The sequence below is a fragment of the Colletotrichum jinshuiense genome, chromosome 1 (assembly GCF_051148585.1).
Source record: "Colletotrichum jinshuiense chromosome 1, complete sequence".
NCBI classification, from domain to species: Eukaryota; Fungi; Ascomycota; class Sordariomycetes; order Glomerellales; family Glomerellaceae; genus Colletotrichum; species Colletotrichum jinshuiense.
Genome location: NC_139302.1, coordinates 4556270 through 4575889, shown reverse-complemented (window position 1 = coordinate 4575889; position 19620 = coordinate 4556270). Strand labels below are relative to the sequence as shown.

The 19620-nt window shown below is 54.7% G+C and overlaps 6 protein-coding genes across 6 annotated transcripts; 3 read left to right on the top strand and 3 right to left on the bottom strand.

The window, feature by feature from the left end:
• Window positions 1-60: 60 nt before the first annotated feature.
• Window positions 61-1143, bottom strand: EsH8_I_001187 (ATP10 protein-domain-containing protein; the record flags this gene model as incomplete). The annotated part of the gene is made up of 2 exons (XM_083268600.1): window positions 61-724; window positions 794-1143. The coding sequence occupies 2 exons, from the start codon at window positions 1141-1143 to the stop codon at window positions 61-63; spliced, it is 1014 nt and encodes a 337-aa protein (XP_083119038.1).
• A 494-nt stretch (window positions 1144-1637) lies between these two features.
• Window positions 1638-3243, top strand: EsH8_I_001186 (2-oxoacid dehydrogenases acyltransferase-domain-containing protein; the record flags this gene model as incomplete). The annotated part of the gene is made up of 2 exons (XM_083268599.1): window positions 1638-1809; window positions 1874-3243. 2 exons carry the CDS (start codon window positions 1638-1640, stop codon window positions 3241-3243), a joined length of 1542 nt encoding a protein of 513 aa, XP_083119037.1.
• Window positions 3244-4228: 985 nt separating this feature from the next.
• On the bottom strand, window positions 4229-5008 carry EsH8_I_001185 (gluconokinase; the record flags this gene model as incomplete). The annotated part of the gene is made up of 2 exons (XM_083268598.1): window positions 4229-4678; window positions 4733-5008. The coding sequence occupies 2 exons, from the start codon at window positions 5006-5008 to the stop codon at window positions 4229-4231; spliced, it is 726 nt and encodes a 241-aa protein (XP_083119036.1).
• Window positions 5009-11184: 6176 nt separating this feature from the next.
• Window positions 11185-13895, top strand: EsH8_I_001184 (dipeptidyl-peptidase III; the record flags this gene model as incomplete). Its single annotated transcript, XM_083268597.1, has 10 exons — window positions 11185-11309; window positions 11395-12187; window positions 12241-12319; window positions 12430-12567; window positions 12620-12647; window positions 12730-12908; window positions 12958-13156; window positions 13208-13400; window positions 13458-13569; window positions 13627-13895. 10 exons carry the CDS (start codon window positions 11185-11187, stop codon window positions 13893-13895), a joined length of 2115 nt encoding a protein of 704 aa, XP_083119035.1.
• A 591-nt stretch (window positions 13896-14486) lies between these two features.
• Window positions 14487-15531, bottom strand: EsH8_I_001183 (60S ribosomal protein eL6; the record flags this gene model as incomplete). The annotated part of the gene is made up of 3 exons (XM_083268596.1): window positions 14487-14639; window positions 14730-15065; window positions 15412-15531. 3 exons carry the CDS (start codon window positions 15529-15531, stop codon window positions 14487-14489), a joined length of 609 nt encoding a protein of 202 aa, XP_083119034.1.
• A 1040-nt stretch (window positions 15532-16571) lies between these two features.
• On the top strand, window positions 16572-18734 carry EsH8_I_001182 (chaperone ATPase HSP78; the record flags this gene model as incomplete). Its single annotated transcript, XM_083268595.1, has 1 exon — window positions 16572-18734. The coding sequence occupies one exon, from the start codon at window positions 16572-16574 to the stop codon at window positions 18732-18734; it is 2163 nt and encodes a 720-aa protein (XP_083119033.1).
• Window positions 18735-19620: the final 886 nt, after the last annotated feature.

Sequence of the window (19620 nt, the reverse complement as noted above, 5' to 3'; positions counted from 1 at the left end):
CACGTCTTGTTGGCTTGCTAAGCCACCCGAAAAAGCTACTTTTCGTCCCACTTACAACGTCTACTTCTTCTCACTCGTTGCCTTCTTCGACTTGGCGGCATCTTGCGCCGCCCTCTCTGCCTTGTTCCACTCATGAAGGACGAGTTTCATGCCCTTCACCAAGCTGTCCCGCTCTTCCGGCTTGCTGGGGCCACTGGCAGCCCAACGGATCCTGCACAGGTTATCGACGAGGTACACGTAGCCCACCTTGCTGTTCAAGTATCCAATCGACTCGCTGATCTCGTCCGTGATGCCACGGGGGACCAAAAAGTACTTGCCCCAGTTGTGCTCGGGGATCTGCTTGCGCAGGTTTCCCATGAACAGCTTGACAATCCACGCCTTGAACGAGTTGTCCTCGATGTTGAGCTGCACGATCTGCGACTTGCCTTGGGTCTTGGACATGAGCTCGTGCAGCGCCGGGTTCGCCTCGGGGGAGATGAAGGTCTTGGCCTGGTCGTCGGCCCACTGGCTGCTGTACACGGCGACGACGGAGACCTTGTTCAGCAGGGTCCGCGTCGTGTCGCGCGGGTTGTTGGCGTTCTTTTCTAGCGTGTCGCCCACGAAGTTGGGGAAGAAGAGGGACATGTCGGCCTTGAAGGGCAAGGGGGGCGCGATGAAGGACTTGCCCTCGTGGAACTGCATGTTTCCCCAGTCGCGGAAGTAGGGGCGGGCCATCTTTTCCTTTCTGCAATGACATTCTGGGTTAGCATTGCCCCTCCCAAATACGATCCCGGTCACGTAATAGGGAACCTACAGCTCCTTACGGCGCACGAGATGCTTGTCGTAGTCGACGAAGTCGTCTCGGCGCTGCTTCAACGACCTGCCATCGACGCCCGAGTTATCTTCCGGGTGCGGCGGGTGCGCCATGCCGATGGGCCGCGGCAGGGGCTGCGGCGTGAAGTCTTTGATCCTCTTGCCATAGGCTCTCGGGGCGTGAATGGCAGATCCGGGCAAATCGGGCTTGGTCGGCTCCTGAGGTGCGGCGGCCGGAGCCGGAGCCGGGGCTTTGTCGGCGAGGAATGGACGGGAGGTGCTCAGGTGCCGCCTCCATGTGCAGACGGTGCAGGCGAAGACCCGTCTCGAGGGGCCCATGGACAGGGCCATTGTGCGCAATGGGGTGATCGGGGCCATTGCGTCTAAAACGTTTAGGGATTGATGGGGGAATATCAAGTGTCGGCGAGAGATCTTGTCATCGCTTCCGCCCTCCCAACGTCCAGAAAAATTCGCGCCACATATTCTAATGTCCGGGGATCTCGCGTCTACGGGGGGAGAAGCTGGCGCCACAGCGCCCAGCCACAGGTGCCTCGCGGCACAGGCTGGGCCAACAATGCGGAGTGAGCCGACGAGGGGTGATGCTAGGCGGGTCCCGGGCCACCTTCTGCTGCCCCGAGGGGCATTTCACATTGTGTCATGGGGAGCACGACCGAACACCGCGAATAGCCGAGTTTCTGGGGGAGAGACAATGCCGCCGCCGAGCGGTTCAACGCTGGGAGTTCGCACATTCCTTGGTGCCCTTTTCCTCTTCCCCTTCTTGAAATTCTAAAATATGAAAACTGTTCCTGTTGTACTCTTCTTCAATTCCCGATAAGTATTCCAATATGTTTTTGCAACGCGGTTCGCGCGCCGTCCGGACGCAATGGCACGTCTCCAAGAGCATGGCCCGCTTGGCCGCGGCGAAAGCTGCCGGCGTCCACTACCCCTCCAGACAGTTCCATGATACGCGGCATCTGAGGGTTGTCAAGCCCGTCTTGCTGGCAGATATCGGCGAAGGTAAGAAAGTCTTGTTTGCAGCTTTGTTGGAGTAATTGTGTCCCTAACATCGTTCTGATCACAGGTATCGTGGAGTGCGAAATCATCCAGTGGTTCGTTGAGCCGGGCGCGCGGGTCGAGGAGTTCTCCCCGCTGTGCGAGGTCCAGAGCGACAAGGCCTCGGTGGAGATCACCAGTCGCTTCTCGGGTGTTGTAAAGAAGCTGCATTACGACGCTGGCGACATGGCCAAGGTCGGGAGGCCCTTCGTCGACATCGACATCCTAGGTGGGGCCAAGAAGGAGGACCTCGATGCGCTGACGGCCCCGACGGAGCCGGCAGAGGGGCAACCGGCGCCCACCGCAGCGGAATCCCCTGTAAAGACACAATCAAATCAAGGAGATCAAGTGCAACAACAGAGAAAAGAGACACAGAGCGGAGCGGCGGCACCTCAAAATGTAGAGGAAGCTCCGCGGCAGAAGGGCAAGCACGCCTCGCTCGCGACACCGGCGGTGCGACACCTTACCAAGGCGTTGAACGTAGACATTGCCGACATTGACGGCACGGGCAGGGACGGAAGGGTCCTGAAGGAGGACGTCCAGAACTTTGTCAAGCGTCGCGACTCTGGTGACCTCGCAGCGCCAAAGCCGGCGCCCACACCCTTCTCGGCCCCGCCTGCCGCTGCCGAATCCACCGGCGCCGGCGCCGCCCAACTCGAGACCCGCGTCCCGCTCACAAACACCCAGCAGCAAATGTTCAAGTCCATGACCCGCTCCCTCACGATCCCCCACTTCCTCTACGCCGACGAGGTCGACTTCTCCAGCATCGTCCAGCTGCGCACCCGTCTGAACCGCGTCCTCGCGACAGCCCCCGAACTGGGCGGCGGAGACGCCGGCGTCGCGAAGCTCTCCTACCTCCCCTTCATCATCAAGGCAGTCTCCATGGCCCTCTACCAATTCCCCATCCTCAATGCCCGCGTCGACCTCGACCCTTCATCCTCCAAACCCTCCCTCGTCATGCGCAGCCAGCACAACATTGGCGTCGCAATGGACACCCCCTCGGGCCTCCTCGTCCCCGTGATTCGCAACGTCGGCTCACTCAACATCCTCTCCATCGCCTCGGAGCTCACGCGCCTGCAGCAAGCTGCCTTCGCGGGGAAGCTGACGCCGGCGGACCTGGGCGGCGGCACCATCACCGTCTCCAATATCGGCAACATCGGCGGCACCTACCTCTCGCCTGTCATTGTCGACCGCGAGGTCGCGATCCTCGGTATCGGCCGCATGCGCACCGTGCCGGCATTCGAGGGCGATTCAGATAGAGTTGTGCGGAAGCACGTGTGCAACTTCAGCTGGAGTGCCGACCACCGCGTAGTTGACGGCGCGACTATGGCGCGGGCCGCCGAGGTGGTGCGGAGGGTGGTGGAAGAACCCGACGTCATGGTCATGCACCTGAGATGATGTGTCGTCGAGGAGCGACCGAGATACCCTGGGGAACGGGATGGGGGTGTGATGACGGCGTTCTGCGCCGCGTGATGCGGAGTAAGAAGGGGGGGGTGTGGGTGGGCGGGTTACTATAACTGACAATAGAGGCCTAGTGATTTGTAGATACAGGAGGAGACAATTACTCTGTGGTAGGCACCGATAAATGCATCAATAAAAAGGGTTCAAAGAGATCACCTGTAAGATGCTGCTGCCCGACGCACGTCTGACAAGCGTATTGCATTATGGTACCTCGATTGGGTTCCACAAGGCCACCCCTCCCTCGGTGTAGGACGAAAATGTGACGGCCCAGTCACGGCAGACGAACGCTCTCCACACCTTCACCGAGCTGACGCCAGCCAATGCTGAAGAATCCCCGAAAGGCAAGTGACGATTATGCTCCGTGGATGCAAGGTGCTCGATCAGGGAGGGTGGCCAACACTTGGGGCGAACACGTCGAAATGTGGGAGGCACAGATTGGACAGGTTCATTGTGTAAGGTGGTACGGTAATATTTTGTGAGTTGTATTCTTATTAACCTGCAAGCCATAGAAAACCAAGAAATGTACTTCCGGTCCAGGTCCGACCAGTGAGCATTCTCCGTTTTAACCCTGCATGAGAGAAAACAAGTGCCAGCTCAGCATCCCGCCCTGGTCTTTTATGACCAAGCCATTCAGACGCTGCCTGCTCCTGATATTCGGTATTGCCATGTGTCGTCCTTTCGCTGATGCATAATTCCACTCCAATGATTGGACCACGCAGAGGATGCCCTTCGCGGCGCAGTCCCTCCGTGACCATCGTCCCTGTATGCAAGCCGACTCTATTCAAGCCAGCGTTTTGTAGACCAGATCCCAATGCTGACGCCATGAATATCCAAAGCCAACGCTCATAGTTCTATATCCTTAACTCCATAATCCCGCGGGATGATTTGCCAAACCCAGTAAACACGCGCCGCCGCAACAAGCTCACAGCTCGCGCTCCTCTTCCATCATGGCCTTGACGCTAGCCAGGGCATCGCGCTTGACTTCCTCAAGGGTGCGGCTGACGTCAAGGCTAATGACATCCGTCTCGTCGGCCATGGGAGCCTCGAGAGACTGGAACTGGCTGCGGACCATATTGGCGCCCATGTAGTGGTTGGTAGATGCGCTGCGAGCTGTCACGCGTTGAATGAGCACGCTTTCGGCAGCCGAGAGGTAGATGAAGTGGATGAGAATCGAGCGGTCGTAGTATCCGGCAACGCGAATGACGTCTCTGTACTTGCGCTTCAGAGCTGAGCAGGTCAGGACAACTCCGTCGGAGCCCGCAGCAAGCTGGTGGCGGGACTCTTCGCGCAGAGCAACGAGCCAGTCCCAACGATCGGCGTCAGTCAGGGGAATGCCGTTGGCCATCTTCTCGATGTTCGCTTGAGGGTGGAACTTTATGCGCGAGTCAGCCATCGTCTGGAATACGAGGTATGCTAGAACACTTACACTGTCGCCTTCGATGTAGGGCAGCTTCAGAGCCTGGGCCAAATACTCGGCGACCGTTGTCTTTCCGCAGCCGGCCGGGCCGGTAACTAGCCAAATGTGGTGGTACTTGGAGTCGAGAGATCCATTGACGTGGGCGCCGCTGTTCGCAGAGGTCGGAACCCCGGGTACTCGAGGTTGAGTCTTCGAGGCAACGGCTTGTTGCACGCCATTCGTGAGGCTTGAGGGGGACTTGGGAGGCTGTCCGTTAACAGACATGGGGGAGTCGTATGAGAGCATTGTTTCGGATAACTCGTCAAGGTATTCGGCTGGGTGTGTTTTTGTTATTCTGGTGGAGGGCGGTCTATGACGCTATCGCATTATACGGTGCAGGAGAAGTTGAGGCGGACGATAGTTGGAAGCCAACAGGACAGTGATGATTGTAGGGGTATACAGCGATACAGACAAATCAAGAGAAAAGGAGGAACAGATCCAAGGTTTTCTATTTCCAAAGCAAGAACAATTCCAGTGCGAGATCGGGAATCATCAAAGTGCCAGACCCGAGGCGCGGGGCGTTGTCTTATACTTTAAGTGACCAAGGTTGGGACTGGTCTGGGGGACCGATGAGGTAAAAAATTCCAACGGGGGACACAAGGGGGGTGCCTGACGGCAACTAAAACGCCCTGGAGCACTCAGCAAGTTCCAGTACCTGGTGCTCAGCGGAATTCTCTTGGGCCAGGGCAAGGACAAGGGGCGTGCCACTGACCCGGCCTCCAAATAGCGGCGTCTCCAGTGGCCATGGCGCCCAATGGGTAGGCAGCATACCCAACGGAGAGAAATCCGTACTCCATAACTGACCGGGTGGGGGTGTGTTGTCCCATATTCGTGGGGGTGCGCCCAGAAATGAGCGTGTGGTGTGTGTGCGTTCAATGTTCCTGATGTTCGATGGCTACGTGCTAAGGGGCTGCCTGCATCTGGGGACAAACGTGGGATGAATGGTAGGCCGAAGTGGCGGTCTTTGTGGAGGGGAAGATATATCATCAGGCGGGATGGAAGCATTCCACAACCCGCAAGTCAGCTACTGCACATTCCGGCTCCGGCTGGTCAAGTGTGTCGATACTAGACATGCCTTTGCTTTGGGAATCGGCGCACAGGAGTGTCAGGTATCGGGGTCTGAGTGACGGGGTGCAGGTCACAATCGAAGACTGTTGGGGTCGTCTTTGCTTATTCCTGTCGGACTGGAGACCGGGCCAAGTGTAGACTTTTGGAGGCATGCCGGGTTTGTGGACTAAAGCAATCTTTCATCAAAACCTGGTGGCCGTCCAAATACCACGATGGTGGAACAGCAAGGGAGATCAGCAACGGCAGCCCGCCATCGATGAACGCAGAGTGGCCATGCCCATTGCCGAGCCCACTGTGTTCTAGTGTACCGCCCAGCTGCTGCGCTGCGCTGCGCGGTGCGGTGCGTGCGTGCGTGCGTGTGCATGCGGGATCTCGAGAGTTTCGAGGACCCCGCGACGAACATGGATTAGAGAGGGCTGGCTGTCCCAAGAAAAGTGACTGTCCAGGGTAGTCCGAAGAGTTCCATCATCCTGGCCGGGCGAGTGGCCAAGGAAGGGGTGTCGTTAACTGGCAACGCCGGCGACGACAGGATTTGTGTCGTGGCTCCGGGGAGGACGGGGAATGGGGTTCGGCCAGGGAAAACGGAAGAATCCAGTTGGTTGGAGGGCAAAGGCATGACGATGCTAAGGATGGAAAAGGTCAGGAAGCCAAATTGGCGGGGAGGGAATGGAGGACGGGTTGGTGGAGGAGGGGTGCCCGTGGGTGAGGTGTGGAGGAGACAGCGTGGGGGACACACTTTTCTAGAACAAGCACTAGGAGATAATTTCCTGAACTGGGCAGGGGCAGAGAAAGGAGGGAGGTCACTCGACACGCAAGAAAAGTCGGAGCTCGACAATTTCTCGGTGGGGGAAAAGTGTCCGATGGCGGGATATGAAAACGGAAGGCTTTCGCCAGGAACGCCCAGGTTGAAGACACAAGTCGACGCGGTAGGCGAGCGTAGCCCAAGTTTGAAGCAGCAGTCAGCGCCTGTATGTAGGTAGGTAGGTAGGTACATGAGCACGGGGAGGCAAGCGGCCTCCCCGAGAACCGGGGGTGGGAGGGTTTCTTTCTTTTGCTTCGGTGAGACTACGGAGTACCTACATATTACGATACTACATTCGAGGCAAACGACATCAGCAAGGCTGGGGAGATTGGGAAAGGAACGGGGGTTGCCAACGGGGTACGGATACACGCGTAGTGCAAAGTAACGACGACAATACGGAGCCCTGTTGAGAGTCTCCAATTTCTCTGCAAATGACTTGTCCGGTTCCTGTCCGAACAACCAAACGGGGCTGTTTTTCCAGTGCATCTTAAGCCCGGTCAGCAGACCTTGTCCTGGCCTGGCTTCGTCTGGCAGGAGGGAAATGCAGACAAGCGCATTTGCTTTCGGGCAAGCCCCGAGGGGCTATTATTACATCATAAAGAAGGAACACAGATGTGCCACGATGGGCAAGCGTGCTTGCTCCGGCTTGATGGCTCCTCCCGTCTCCTGCCAGTCCTGATTTCCAGGGCACACACACCACCTGTCACCATACCGAGGTAGTACAGTACAGTGTACTCTAGCTGTAGGGAAGGGAAGGGCGAACACGACGACCAACAGCTATTTGTCTTTCTTCATTTTCCCCTGTGACGATACTTCGTTCGCCCGGCCCAAGTACTGCAAGATACCTCGTTTTACAAATTCTACTGAATTGGACGAAGGGATGGATGTATGATTGTAGTGTAGCACTCAAATGGACGAAGGCTCACCACCACCTTGATTGGGGCCGGGATCCAGCAGCCCCCCCCCAGTGCTGCACCCAAGCAGCAGCGCAGCTCAAGAAACCACGAAACCCAGAAAACTGGTCACGAGCGCGTGCACACAAACCCACGGTCGGCGGGGAGCCGTGGCTTGCGACCCGAGGGTGCCCACTAAAAAGTAACTGCATTGCCCATTCAACTCAAGTTGCGAGCCGGCAGCACGTCGGCTCCAGGGCTCCAGGGCTCCATCCAGCCAATGCACCTCAGCCCAGCGAGTCCCGTCTCGTCACCCCAAGCTCGTCAACGAGGAATGAGGTGCAGATGCTCTCTGACTCTGGTGGCTTCTTTGCCCTGCCCTTCGGCTCGGCTGTGGTTCCGGGTGGGGTCCCGACGCTGGCCCGGTACTGCGCACCCACCAGTCGAATATGTTGTTTTAGCACAGTCCCCATTCATCACACTGACTTCATTCCGGCCATTCGGAATGCGTCCCAAAAACCTGAGACTTTTTTGTTGCTCCTCTCGTCCTCCACAGTCCATGTCCTCGTCCACCTGTTTGACACGGCCTACAGGGCTCCCTCCGCAAGACTCCGCTAGGCCCTGGCCCTGGTCTTGCTCCGGCCTCCTGTTTCGCCCGTGTTCTTTCCTTCTCCAATTTGTCCCTCTTCGTCCTGTGCGTTCGACCACCTTCTCCAAGTGGATCAGCCACTCCAGATCACTCTAGCGTCCCCTCCAAGTCCCAACACTGACCGAACCCAACCCAACGGTCAGGGGATACGACACGCGAGCGGGCAAGGACGGGGTCTTTTCACTTTGCCTCTCAAAGTCTCGGCGTACTCCTTGGTACCGATACCGACGCGGGCAGATACGATGCAAACCGGCGCCTCTTCTCTCACCGCTCTCGTCATGAGGCAGCTGACTTGCTTCTCGGTGGGGAATACTCTTTTTAAAATTATGTGCTGGACGATGGGCCGCAAACATTTTGGTCTCCATCGAGCATCGGCTTGGCGTCTGGCTTTAGCTCTGGCCATTCATCACGTTATGAACGTGCCGCCCACGCTCTGCAACACGGTCCGCTCACAGACGGCAGGGCCTCTAACCATCCCAACTGCTGCGCTGGGGAAAACGGGTCCAGGTTTCGTGACATTTGTCCCCAAGTCAACCCCCGCAATGCCAGAGTTTGTCAAGGCATGGGGCAGCACTCGGCATGACATCTCCAGCAGCCAGCTCCGTCACCCACGTTTTAACACCCATCCATCGCTGCAGCCAGGCTCGAACAAGCCCGGTCGTATCATGCTGCGACGGGTCAGAGAACCAGCCCCCCGAATGCCCTGTCGATCCCTGTGAATGCGATGCGCGCAGTCATCGATCGTTTATGGCCTCCGCGCCACACGGCAGCAGCTCATGCGAGGCATCCAATGTCCAACAACGGACCACCCATGGTGGGCGCCTCGACGAGGAACAAACGTAATGCGCACGACAAAAGTATACTCTGAAAAAAACTGCCCTCTCATTGGGCTCCGAGACAAACAAATACTCAATCGCAAGGCGGGGAGTGAAACCCGACACACCCTTGAAGCAAGCCACGACGGCATGGCGGATGTTCCCCGGTGGTCCCCTTCCGTCTAAGCAACCCACCCCTGTCACCGTCTTCGGTCTCTTGGGCGCTTAGCCTGCCCCGAGGCGCCAAGACAGATGGTCCGAAAATTCGGAAACCCCGGGATGTCTCCTCAGTTCCCCGGTCGAGATTTCGGCGAAATTCGACCTTGCACACAGCATCTGTCGGCTCCTCTTCCCGGCCGAGTCGACGTGCTTGCCCTGCTGCGGTGGACCCACCCGCACCCGTCATACGGCAGATGGGATACAGCCGACACACATGCTGTTGAGATGACACTGCTGATTGCACATCAATGTCGAGGAAGCACTTAACCATGGTTCTACTAGCAAGTGCTGGTCATAGTTGTACAAATTGTGCTTTCCGATTGCTGTTGAGTCTGGCATAATCTACATCTGTTACTCCCCAAGAAGTACGAAGTTCGACTATGAGCTCTTGGCAATGACACACACGTATCCCTTCGCTGGCACTACACGCCCGCAATGTGCCCATCATATTTGCCTGTTCCCAGAGGTGCTACATTGTCCAAATCACGAACCAAGTTTAGCGCCGAAGTGAGTGTACGCTACGACTTCTGTAAAACATCCTTTGGACAATTATTCAGCCAGTTAATGACTTGAAAATTAACAGACAAAGTGTACCAGGCATACATGAGTACCTGCTTCCTTGCTGGTATTTGGTCGATGACAACCAGGATCAAGAAAACACGCACCACCACCCTCTGTCGATGATGACAACAACACACCGAGACCAAGCCAACAACGAGGGGTACGCTTACAGGGGGTGGTCGGGATCGTGGTGATCCGTGTCATATATCATCCCTCTTCTAGCCTGGGTTTAGACCACCTGCGAGCAAGCCCTCAAATTGGGCGTGTGCAGCCGATGCATCCTGCCTACCCAAGCGTGTTGAACCTGCGAATTATCCCATTGGCTGCCACCCCCTGGCATGCAGGGATACCTGACAGGTTCGGTGTGCGAGTGTTGGGTTCGGATGCATGCTGGACCCTCTCGGTGAGCATCGCGGCATCGAGAACGGGAGCTCACATCGTGTTGCCCGGGATTAGCCGGGCTATAATTCCCAACTGCTGCGCTGCGTGTGCCCGGTGATCTGATATCGTGATTCGGCGACAGCCCGCCTGAGACCATACAATCTTTTCACCAGCCCAGAACATATAACGCTTCGACTAGTAGGATAAAAGAGTAGCTCCGACGATGCTCTCGTATTCGACTCATACTATGCTCATTCGCCCCTCCAGCCCAGTATTTAGATCTCGGGAGTACGTAGTCTTGGATCCTGTCAGCCAAGGAAACCTCACTCTGTGTCACATAAAATTTCTTCATGTTTGCTTAGATTCACAATTTACCACTGGACAGAGGATGTGAAAATGCTGATCCTGCCAGTGATCAGTAAACGTCAACTGTCGTTCTAAGTTGGTTCAAGTCTAATGCGGTTGTCCCTGAACCTCACACTCTGAGAGCTGAGGTCTGGTTCAACTTTAAAGGGACGACATCACTCGTGACCCCCACCATGCTACCCCACGCAAGGGTATCAATGTACATATGGGGGGGGGAGACAGTACTTTTGAATAATGCTTAATGTTCATTCGTGTTGTGGAAGAGTCTTGTGGAAGTGTCCTCGGTTTTTATCGCTTGCCCCTCCTTCTCTTTCTGAACAAGTCAGCCCCATTCCATTTCCAAAGGTTCCAAGAGGTGCCCCTCATTGTGGCTGAAGCTCATCCGCCTCCATTTCCTATTCGGGTAGGTGGTCGGGGCCTTTGTGGCTAGTGCCTCCTTCCCCCGCCTGAGAACACGCAGTCGTCTGTCCATACCTGCCTCATCTGTGAGCCAATGACCAGCTGCGGCACCATCTCGACTCCTCATGCGGGTTTCATCCATTTGCGCCCTCCAGAGGCTGACCTCTTTGCGAGCCGCTTCTCCTTCACTTCACACTTCTCTCAGGACCGTCAAACCTAAAAACTACTTCCCCTTACTTGCGAAACCCTGCCGGCAGAGATTTTCCACCATGAACGCCCAGGAACTCACTCACTACCTGGCTGACGCACCGCCAAGCGTTGTCAGGCTGGAGATCGAGAAGCACTTCGATCCCCTCACCGACCAGCAGAAGCGCTATGCGCACTTCATCAGCAAGTAAGGACCCTCCCGCCATGTCATGTAACCTTTGGTTCTGGTGCGCCAAGCTTTTATGGGGTACGGCAGCTAAATGACCACCCAGAGCCTCGTTTGCTGGCAGCCGTATCGTGCTCAGACAGCTTTCCCCCGAATCGGAGCCCATCTACGACTTCATCATCGCTCTACACAAGACGAGTGGAGGCGATTGGAACGCGCTCGCCAAGAAGGCCGGTATTGACGAGGCTCAATTGACCCACTTCCTCGAATATGCTGCCCAATTCTTGGGCAACAATGGCAACTACAAGAGCTTCGGTGACGCGAAGTTCATCCCCAGAGCTGATGAGAAGACCTTCGCGGCCCTTTCTGCCACCTCTTCCGAGGCTGAGAGCTTCTATAAGGCCACCAACGGTGCCATTTTCAGCTCCGACAAGCCCAGTCTGATGCATCTTGGATACCCTGACAAGGGTCACATGACTACCTATTACCCTGACTCCCCTCACATCACTCAAGACGAGATCGAGGCTGTGTCTGGCTGGATGGAGAAGAAGGGACTCCTTCCCGAGAACACTCGTCTCCGGAAGACCAAGGAGGGTTCCTTCGAGCTTCTCATCGCTTCTGCCATTACCAGTATCCCTGCTGAAGGTGGCGATATAGGGAAAGAGACAGAGTTTCAAGTCGAGGATGGTCTCCTCAAGGGCAAGAAAATCAAGCTGGTGTATGGTGATTATGCCGAGGAGATGAAGGCTATCTCCGAGTATATCAAGAAGGCGGAAGAAAACAGCGACAACGAGACCCAAGCGAAGATGCATGATGCTTACGCCAAGTCGTTCTCATCGGGTTCCCTTCTCGCCTTTAAGGACAGTCAAAGATTCTGGATTCGGGACAAGGGCCCCATGGTGAGTGGAATTTCTACCCACTGTAGAGTAAAACTAATTGCCTTCGTGGCTAGGTTGAGTCGAACATTGGCTTCATTGAGACCTACAGAGACCCAGCTGGTATCCGTGGCGAGTGGGAAGGCTTCGCTTCTGGTAGGTTTGCTCGTCCATAAATGATTGACAGAATGCTAATTGTCTCCAGTTGTGAACCGTAAGTTCTGAGCGTGCTTGATCGAAAGGATTGGGTGCTTACTACTTCATAGTCGAGCGTACTCGTGCTTTCGGCGAGCTTGTTTCCTCTGCGCCCAAGTTGATCCCTCTTCTCCCGTGGAGCAAGGACTTTGAGAAGGACAAGTTCCTTTCGCCCGACTTCACTTCTTTGGAGGTTTTGACCTTTGCTGGTATGTGAATCATCTGCTTTTGCTTTGATGAGGTATTAACTCACAATCCTAGGATCTGGCATTCCCGCTGGTATCAACATGTAAGTGGGCATAATTTGAATGCTTCGCTGTTCTGCAAAAGCCTCGCAAGTCACCGAATAGACTGTCCTAACGTAAATATAGCCCCAACTATGATGACATTAGACAGACAGAGGGCTTCAAGAACGTCTCTCTTGGTAACGTCCTCAGCGCCAAGGCTCCTAATGAGAAGATTCCGTTCATCTCCGAAGCCGACTTGGAGTTGTACCACAAGTATAGAGACCCTGCTTTTGAGGTCCAGGTTGGACTGCACGAGTTGACTGGTAAAATTGATCCCTGGCACAGATTCTTGAATACAACTAACCGAACTAGGCCATGGCTGTGGCAAGCTGCTCCAGGAGACTTCTCCCGGAACCTACAACTTCGATGAAAAGAACCCTCCAATTAGCCCCTTGACTAACAAGCCTGTATCGACATGGTATAAGCCTGGCCAGACATGGGGCTCGGTGTTCGGCAGTCTTGCTGCTTCGTATGAAGAATGCCGCGCTGAGCTTGTGGCCATGTACCTTGGGTATGGATGCTGAACTTACGCACACTTTCCCTTTGACTGACCTGTCTTTAGTTGCGAGTTCCCGGTCCTCAAGATCTTCGGCTTCGGCGATGGAAGCACAGACATTAACAATGAGGCTGGCAATGTCTTGTACGCTGCGTACTTGCAGATGGCCCGCGCCGGTCTAGTCTCCTTGGAGATGTGGGATCCCAAGAGCCAGAAGTGGGGCCAGGCGCATTCCCAGGCCCGCTTCTCGATTTTGCAGGTTGGTGTTGAAAATGGCAATTGTTGATGGCCGATCATCTGCTGACTATTATTGAAGTGCTTCCTCCAAGCTGGCAATGACTTCTGCAAGTTGGAGTACAAGAACGACGACTTGTCTGACCTAGAAATCAAGCTTGATCGCTCGAAGATCCTGACGACTGGTCGCGAAGGTCAGTTTTCCGTGTTTGGCAATCCCCATGAGAAGTCGATGCTGACTTGATACATAGCCGTGGGTAAATACCTCCAGAAGCTTCACGTGTACAAGGCTACAGCCGACGTTGAGAACGGCACTGCCTTCTACAAGGAGATGACCAACGTCGACATGGACTTTTGGGGTACCAAGGTTCGGAACATTGTTCTGAAGAACAAACAGCCCCGTAAGGTCTTTGTCCAGGCCAACACCTACTTGGACGAGGCTACTGGCAAGGTCAGCATCAAGCACTATGAGGCTTCGCCAGTCGGCATGATCCAGAGCTGGGCAGACCGTGACTTGTGACTAAACTTGGGATCAAGTACGTCCACTGCCAAGTTGTGACTGGCGCTTAATAAAAACAAGGAGGGAGAGGGCGCATCATCACTTGTAATAAACTTAATACCATGCACCAAAACCGGCGAGAACATTGAACCGAGAAGCCCAACTCGGAGTCCTGTCTACCATACATCTGGCCTGGAAAGCCGTGCCCAGTAATGACATGTCCCCCATACAAGTTTATGTCTCTGCGATTCGTCGTTTTCATTCCGTTTCAGTCTTAATATCATCCATTGTCATCACAAGCCCTTTTTTGGGAGGGGGTTTGGTATTGTTCGTCATGTGATTTTGCTTCCCTCGGGTTGTGCGCACTGTTGTTGTGTGTGGACCAGATTTTATCTTCTTTGTTGGATTTGAAGAACCTCATTACAGACGCCAAATGTGACCGATGCCGTCGACTTCCAAATGCAATTGGCAAAACCAGCCCAGCCCGTAGCCATAAGTTCTTCGTCGTCTACAACAGCAACATCAACCCATCGGCAAATGTTTCTTTTTCCCCTTTCCGGCTTTGCCACCCCCGCAGCGCAGCGCAACAACACATCAACGACCCAGGTTTGTTTACCAGGTCATCTCGTGGGGCTTGTCACCCTTGCGCAGGCTGAAGGAACTCGCCAGGTAGGAGGCGAGCAGGTCGACCTTCTTGATGCTGGCGATCAGGGCCTTGTCGACAGCCTTCTGGTCAGCCGCACGGCTGCTGTTGACCTCCTTCTTCTGTAGAAATCACGCCTCGTCAGTTTTCCGTCCTTTTTTTTTTTCCTGTTCCGACTCGAAACAGTGTCAGTTGTATGGGGGCAATCGTACCTGGGGCTTCTCTCCCTGCTTGAAGAAGGCATCCTCGCCAGACTTCTGCTTGGTCTTGTCGGCGGTGAAGTACTTGGGTTGCGAGATCTCCTCAATCTTCTTGGAGTCGACGCCGGAGACGTCAACCTTGTAGGATGTGGCGATGACGTAGCGGGAGTTGACGCGGCGGAGGGGAACGCCGTTGATCTTGAAGGGGCCGGTGACGAGAAGAACGCCCTGGTCGAGGGTCTTCAGGAGAACGACGCGCTTGCCACGGAAGCGGCCGGCGAGGAGAATCAGGATGGTACCGGGCTGCAGAGTGTTGCGGGGAGCCCAGGGGCGGACGGCCTTGCGGACCTATTTCAGACATCTCGTCAGTTTTGCTGTCATCTCCTTTTTCTGTGTCGTTGTCATGATTTGACACGTGCGACTGAGGTTTGTGCTATTCCCAAGTCACGAGCGTCTTGTCCATCCTTATCATGTTGTGTTGGTTGAGTTCGCGGTTGTGGTGCAGAGGTTGGGTGTCTGGTGATATTCTCTCTTTCGGTCTGGTCGGGGGGGTTTTGAAGATTGTCGAGTATCCAAATTGCGCCCCGTTGCGAAATTCCTCCCAGTAATACCCAAGACCGCTCGTGACCGTCCAAGTGACAATTTCCCCCGTTCGCGCTCACAGATTCAAACGCAACACGCAGATGGAACTCACCTTCTTGGCCTCGGGCTCATCGTCGGCGTTGTACCACTTCTGCGCCTTCTGGGAGGGGGCGGGGACGACCCGGGTCGACGAGCCGAACTTCTTGGTCGTGGATTCCGTCTTCGCCGACATGGTTGCTCTCGGTCCTCGTTGAGGGCTGTGGTGGTTAGCGGGAATAGGGATCGTGAACGAAAAAGAAGAAGTGGTTGAGTCCGTTCAGAGGAGGGCTTTGGGATGTTGGTCGGGCCCTTCGAATTCTGAGGTTTGTGTAGAATTCTTGTGGGAGCAAGCGAAAACCCTCTCTTTGGAGCTAAACTAGATTCGGCTTGGTGCATGTGTGGCTTTAAAATCAGAAAATGGAAGGCGGTCAGCCACACCCACTTTCACTTGACCGAGAAAAAAATCTTAGGCGGCGGATTGTGTGCCCGAATTTCCGGGGCCAGACCCCCTAGCGGGGACCTGGAGATTTGCAGTCCCATTCCCAGCTTCCGTCCGGCGCCGGATGTCACTGGACGTCCACGACCCAAACAGTCGGGTGACTAAGAAAACGAGGATACGAACCGAAGAACATCGCTTCTATGTCTCCTAGTTCAATTAACAGTCCAACAACCACTACTACTTTTATTTATATTTATTTCCTTCGATCACTCCTTCCCCTTTTTCTCTTCTTCATTCGTATTAACACTTCTTATTATCCTCTCCTGCACTCTGAGGATAAGAGTACTACGTGAATGCTAAAGTTGCGCGTGCCGAGTGTTAAGTGGACCGACCACGTGCTGATAAGATAAAGCTTCTCGAACACCCTGGACCTCACCGAAAGTGCGAGAAAGTGCCGGTGACATCTCCCAACTTAGCGACGTGACATCACGAAGGGGTTGCCGGAGGATATTTGAGGTCGTGAATTCTCCTCAACCTTTGCTGCTAATTTCTGTCTCTCGAACAATTTTTGCGACAACTGTGCTTCACTAGGATACACAATGCAAGCCAGAAGGCAACTCATCACATCAGCCCGGCGTTTTGTCGGGTCGTCGTCACCAAGACCTACACGACTAATTTCAAGAGCAATACTCAACGAGTCCGCCGCTTTGAAAAGTAGCAGTAAACTGTTGCCAACGATAGCAATTCGGACATATGCAAATGGCAGACCCCATCCTCCGGGCGGTACCCACCGCATGAACATGGGCGGCGAGCCTGAGAAGCCGGCATTGGAACAATTCGGCATTGACCTTACGGCCAAGGCCAAGGACGGAAAGTTAGATCCAGTCATCGGACGAGACGCGGAAATTCAAAGAACGATTCAGATCCTCTCACGGCGGACAAAAAACAATCCCGTCGTGATCGGAAAGGCCGGCACAGGCAAAACGGCCATCTTAGAAGGCCTCGCACTGAGAATTGTGCGTGGCGATGTTCCCGAAAGCATCAAAAACAAGCGAGTTATCGCGCTGGACCTGGGCTCGCTCATTGCGGGCGCGAAGTTCAGGGGTGACTTTGAAGAGAGACTGAAAAAGGTCTTGACCGAGGTTCAGCAGGCCGAGGGCGAAGTCATCCTCTTCATCGATGAGCTGCATACACTGCTCGGCCTCGGCAAGGCTGAGGGATCGATCGATGCGAGCAACCTGCTGAAGCCAGCGCTGGCGCGAGGCGAGCTCCAATGCTGTGGCGCGACCACTCTAGAGGAGTATCGTTTGATCGAGAAGGATGTCGCTCTTGCACGGAGATTTCAACCCATCATCGTCAATGAACCCACGGTTCCTGACACCATCAGCATTCTCCGCGGCATCAAGGACAAGTATGAAGTGCACCATGGTGTCCGCATCACCGATGGCGCTCTTGTGGCGGCTGCGACCTATTCCAACCGATATATCACCGATCGATTCCTACCAGACAAGGCTATTGACCTCATGGACGAGGCCGCGAGTCACCTCAAACTCCAGCATGAATCGAAACCCGAAGATATCATGGCCCTTGATCAGAAGATCATGACCATTCAAATTGAACTTGAAAGTTTGCGAAAGGAGAAAGACGTGGCCAGCCAAGAGCGTCGCGAGAAACTGCAGGCTGACCTAAAGAAGTATGAAGAGGAGATATCGGAGCTCACAAAGCGCTGGGAAGCAGAGCGCGCTGAGATTGAAGCCGTTAAGAAGACTCAGGAGGATCTCGACAAAGCCAGGATTGAGTTGGATCAGGCGCAGAGAGAAGGCAACTTTGGGCGTGCTTCAGAGTTGAGATACAGCGTCATCCCTGCTCTGGAGCAGAAGATCCCCAAGGACGGGGAAAAGCAGGGTGGCTCTCTTGTGCACGACGCCGTCACCGCTGACGACATTGCAGCGGTTGTGTCGAGGGTCACCGGCATTCCCATCTCGAAGCTCACCTCCGGCCACATCGAGAAGCTGGTGCACATGGAGGACTCTCTTCGCGAGGCAGTCCGCGGCCAAGATGAGGCTATCAAGGCTGTCTCCAATGCCGTGCGGCTCCAACGTGCCGGTCTCAGTGGAGAAAACAGACCTCTCGCATCCTTTTTCTTCCTTGGACCTACCGGTGTTGGTAAAACCGAACTCTGCAAGAAGCTCGCGGGCTTCCTCTTCTCCACTGAATCAGCCGTCGTCCGGTTCGACATGAGTGAGTTTCAGGAGAAACACACCATCTCCCGCCTTATCGGAGCGCCCTCTGGCTATGTTGGTTACGAAGATGCAGGCCAGCTAACAGAGGCGGTCCGCCGGAAACCCTACGCGGTCCTTCTCTTCGATGAGTTTGAAAAGGCGCACCGTGATATCTCTGCCCTCCTCCTCCAGGTGCTCGACGAGGGCTACCTCACCGATGCGCAGGGCCACAAGGTAGACTTCCGCAACACAATCATCGTCTTGACGTCCAACCTTGGCGCCGACATCCTCGTCGGAGCGGACCCGATCCACCCGTACAAGGAGACGGCCGACGGCGATATCGACCCGTCCGTCCGCAAGGCTGTCATGGACGTCGTCGCCGCGAATTACCCACCCGAGTTCCTCAACCGCATCGATTCCTTCATCGTTTTCAAGCGTCTCGCCCTTGCTGCCCTCCGAGACATTGTTGATATACGCCTGCGCGAGCTGCAGCAGCGACTCGAGGACAAGCGCATCGTCCTTGAAGTCCCGGCCGAGGTGAGGGACTGGCTCGCTGAGCGTGGATATGACCCCAAGTTCGGTGCGAGGCCGCTCAATCGTCTTATCACCAACGAGATTGGCAACGGTCTGGCCGACAAGATCATCCGCGGGGAGTTGCGGTCGGGCGAGACGGCGATTGTCGCAATCAAGACAGACAACTCTGGTCTCGAGGTCACGGCGCAAGCAAAGGCGTAAATGTAATCACGATGTACAACTACTGCATTTAAAAGGGAGGGACTAGGTGTATGGAGTATATGGTGGGAAGGAAATGGCCGGACCCCTCCCTCTCATGGAGTATTTATTCAACAACAGTGTAACACCAGTGTTAGGATTTTACGGTTTTTTTATAGATTTTACATACATACCCAACTTTTTATTATAATGATCAACTCCTATTTGCAACTTGAAAAAAATTGCTCTTACAATTTAAACCCACCTTGCGTAGTAGCCATTTGTCCTCTCTGAGTGCTTCAGCCATTATCCCTGTGACGTAGGTACCCGCAACACGCGTACAAAATAAACAGGTGAGGAGGGGTTCTTGTCACCAAAATACATCCTGGTAGATCTAGATCGTTGAAGGAGCCGAATAGAAAGTCACCAAGAGAGAGAGAGAGAAAGAGTGAACCTCGACACCATTGTAAAAAGTGAAGCCAAGTCTATAACGATTTTGTCCCAACTCAAGGCTAGAACTACCTAAACCCCTCCAAACTTAACAACAAAGACGACAGACTGGAGGAAAAGTAGGCGAACCACCCGTCAAAGGAGGCCCAACCAATCGTGAAGAGCATCGTTAAGCCCGTATCTCATCCCCTTCCCTACCGACAATGGTAGGCAACCAAAAACCACCAAAAAGCAGAAAACACCAATTCATGGGATCGCGGAAAGGCGACAAAGCCAAGGTTCATGAGAAGGCTTCCCCGTTGCATTTGAACGGAGAAACGTATAGAGTTGCTGCGTGAGGACTGTACAGATTTCCCAACCCAAGACGCCCCCTTTCTTCCAAAACGAAACTTGTCCTTTTGAGACCAGAATGTGTGCTTGCTGCGTCGAGAGAATGCCAATGTAGCGTGGCTCACGTGAT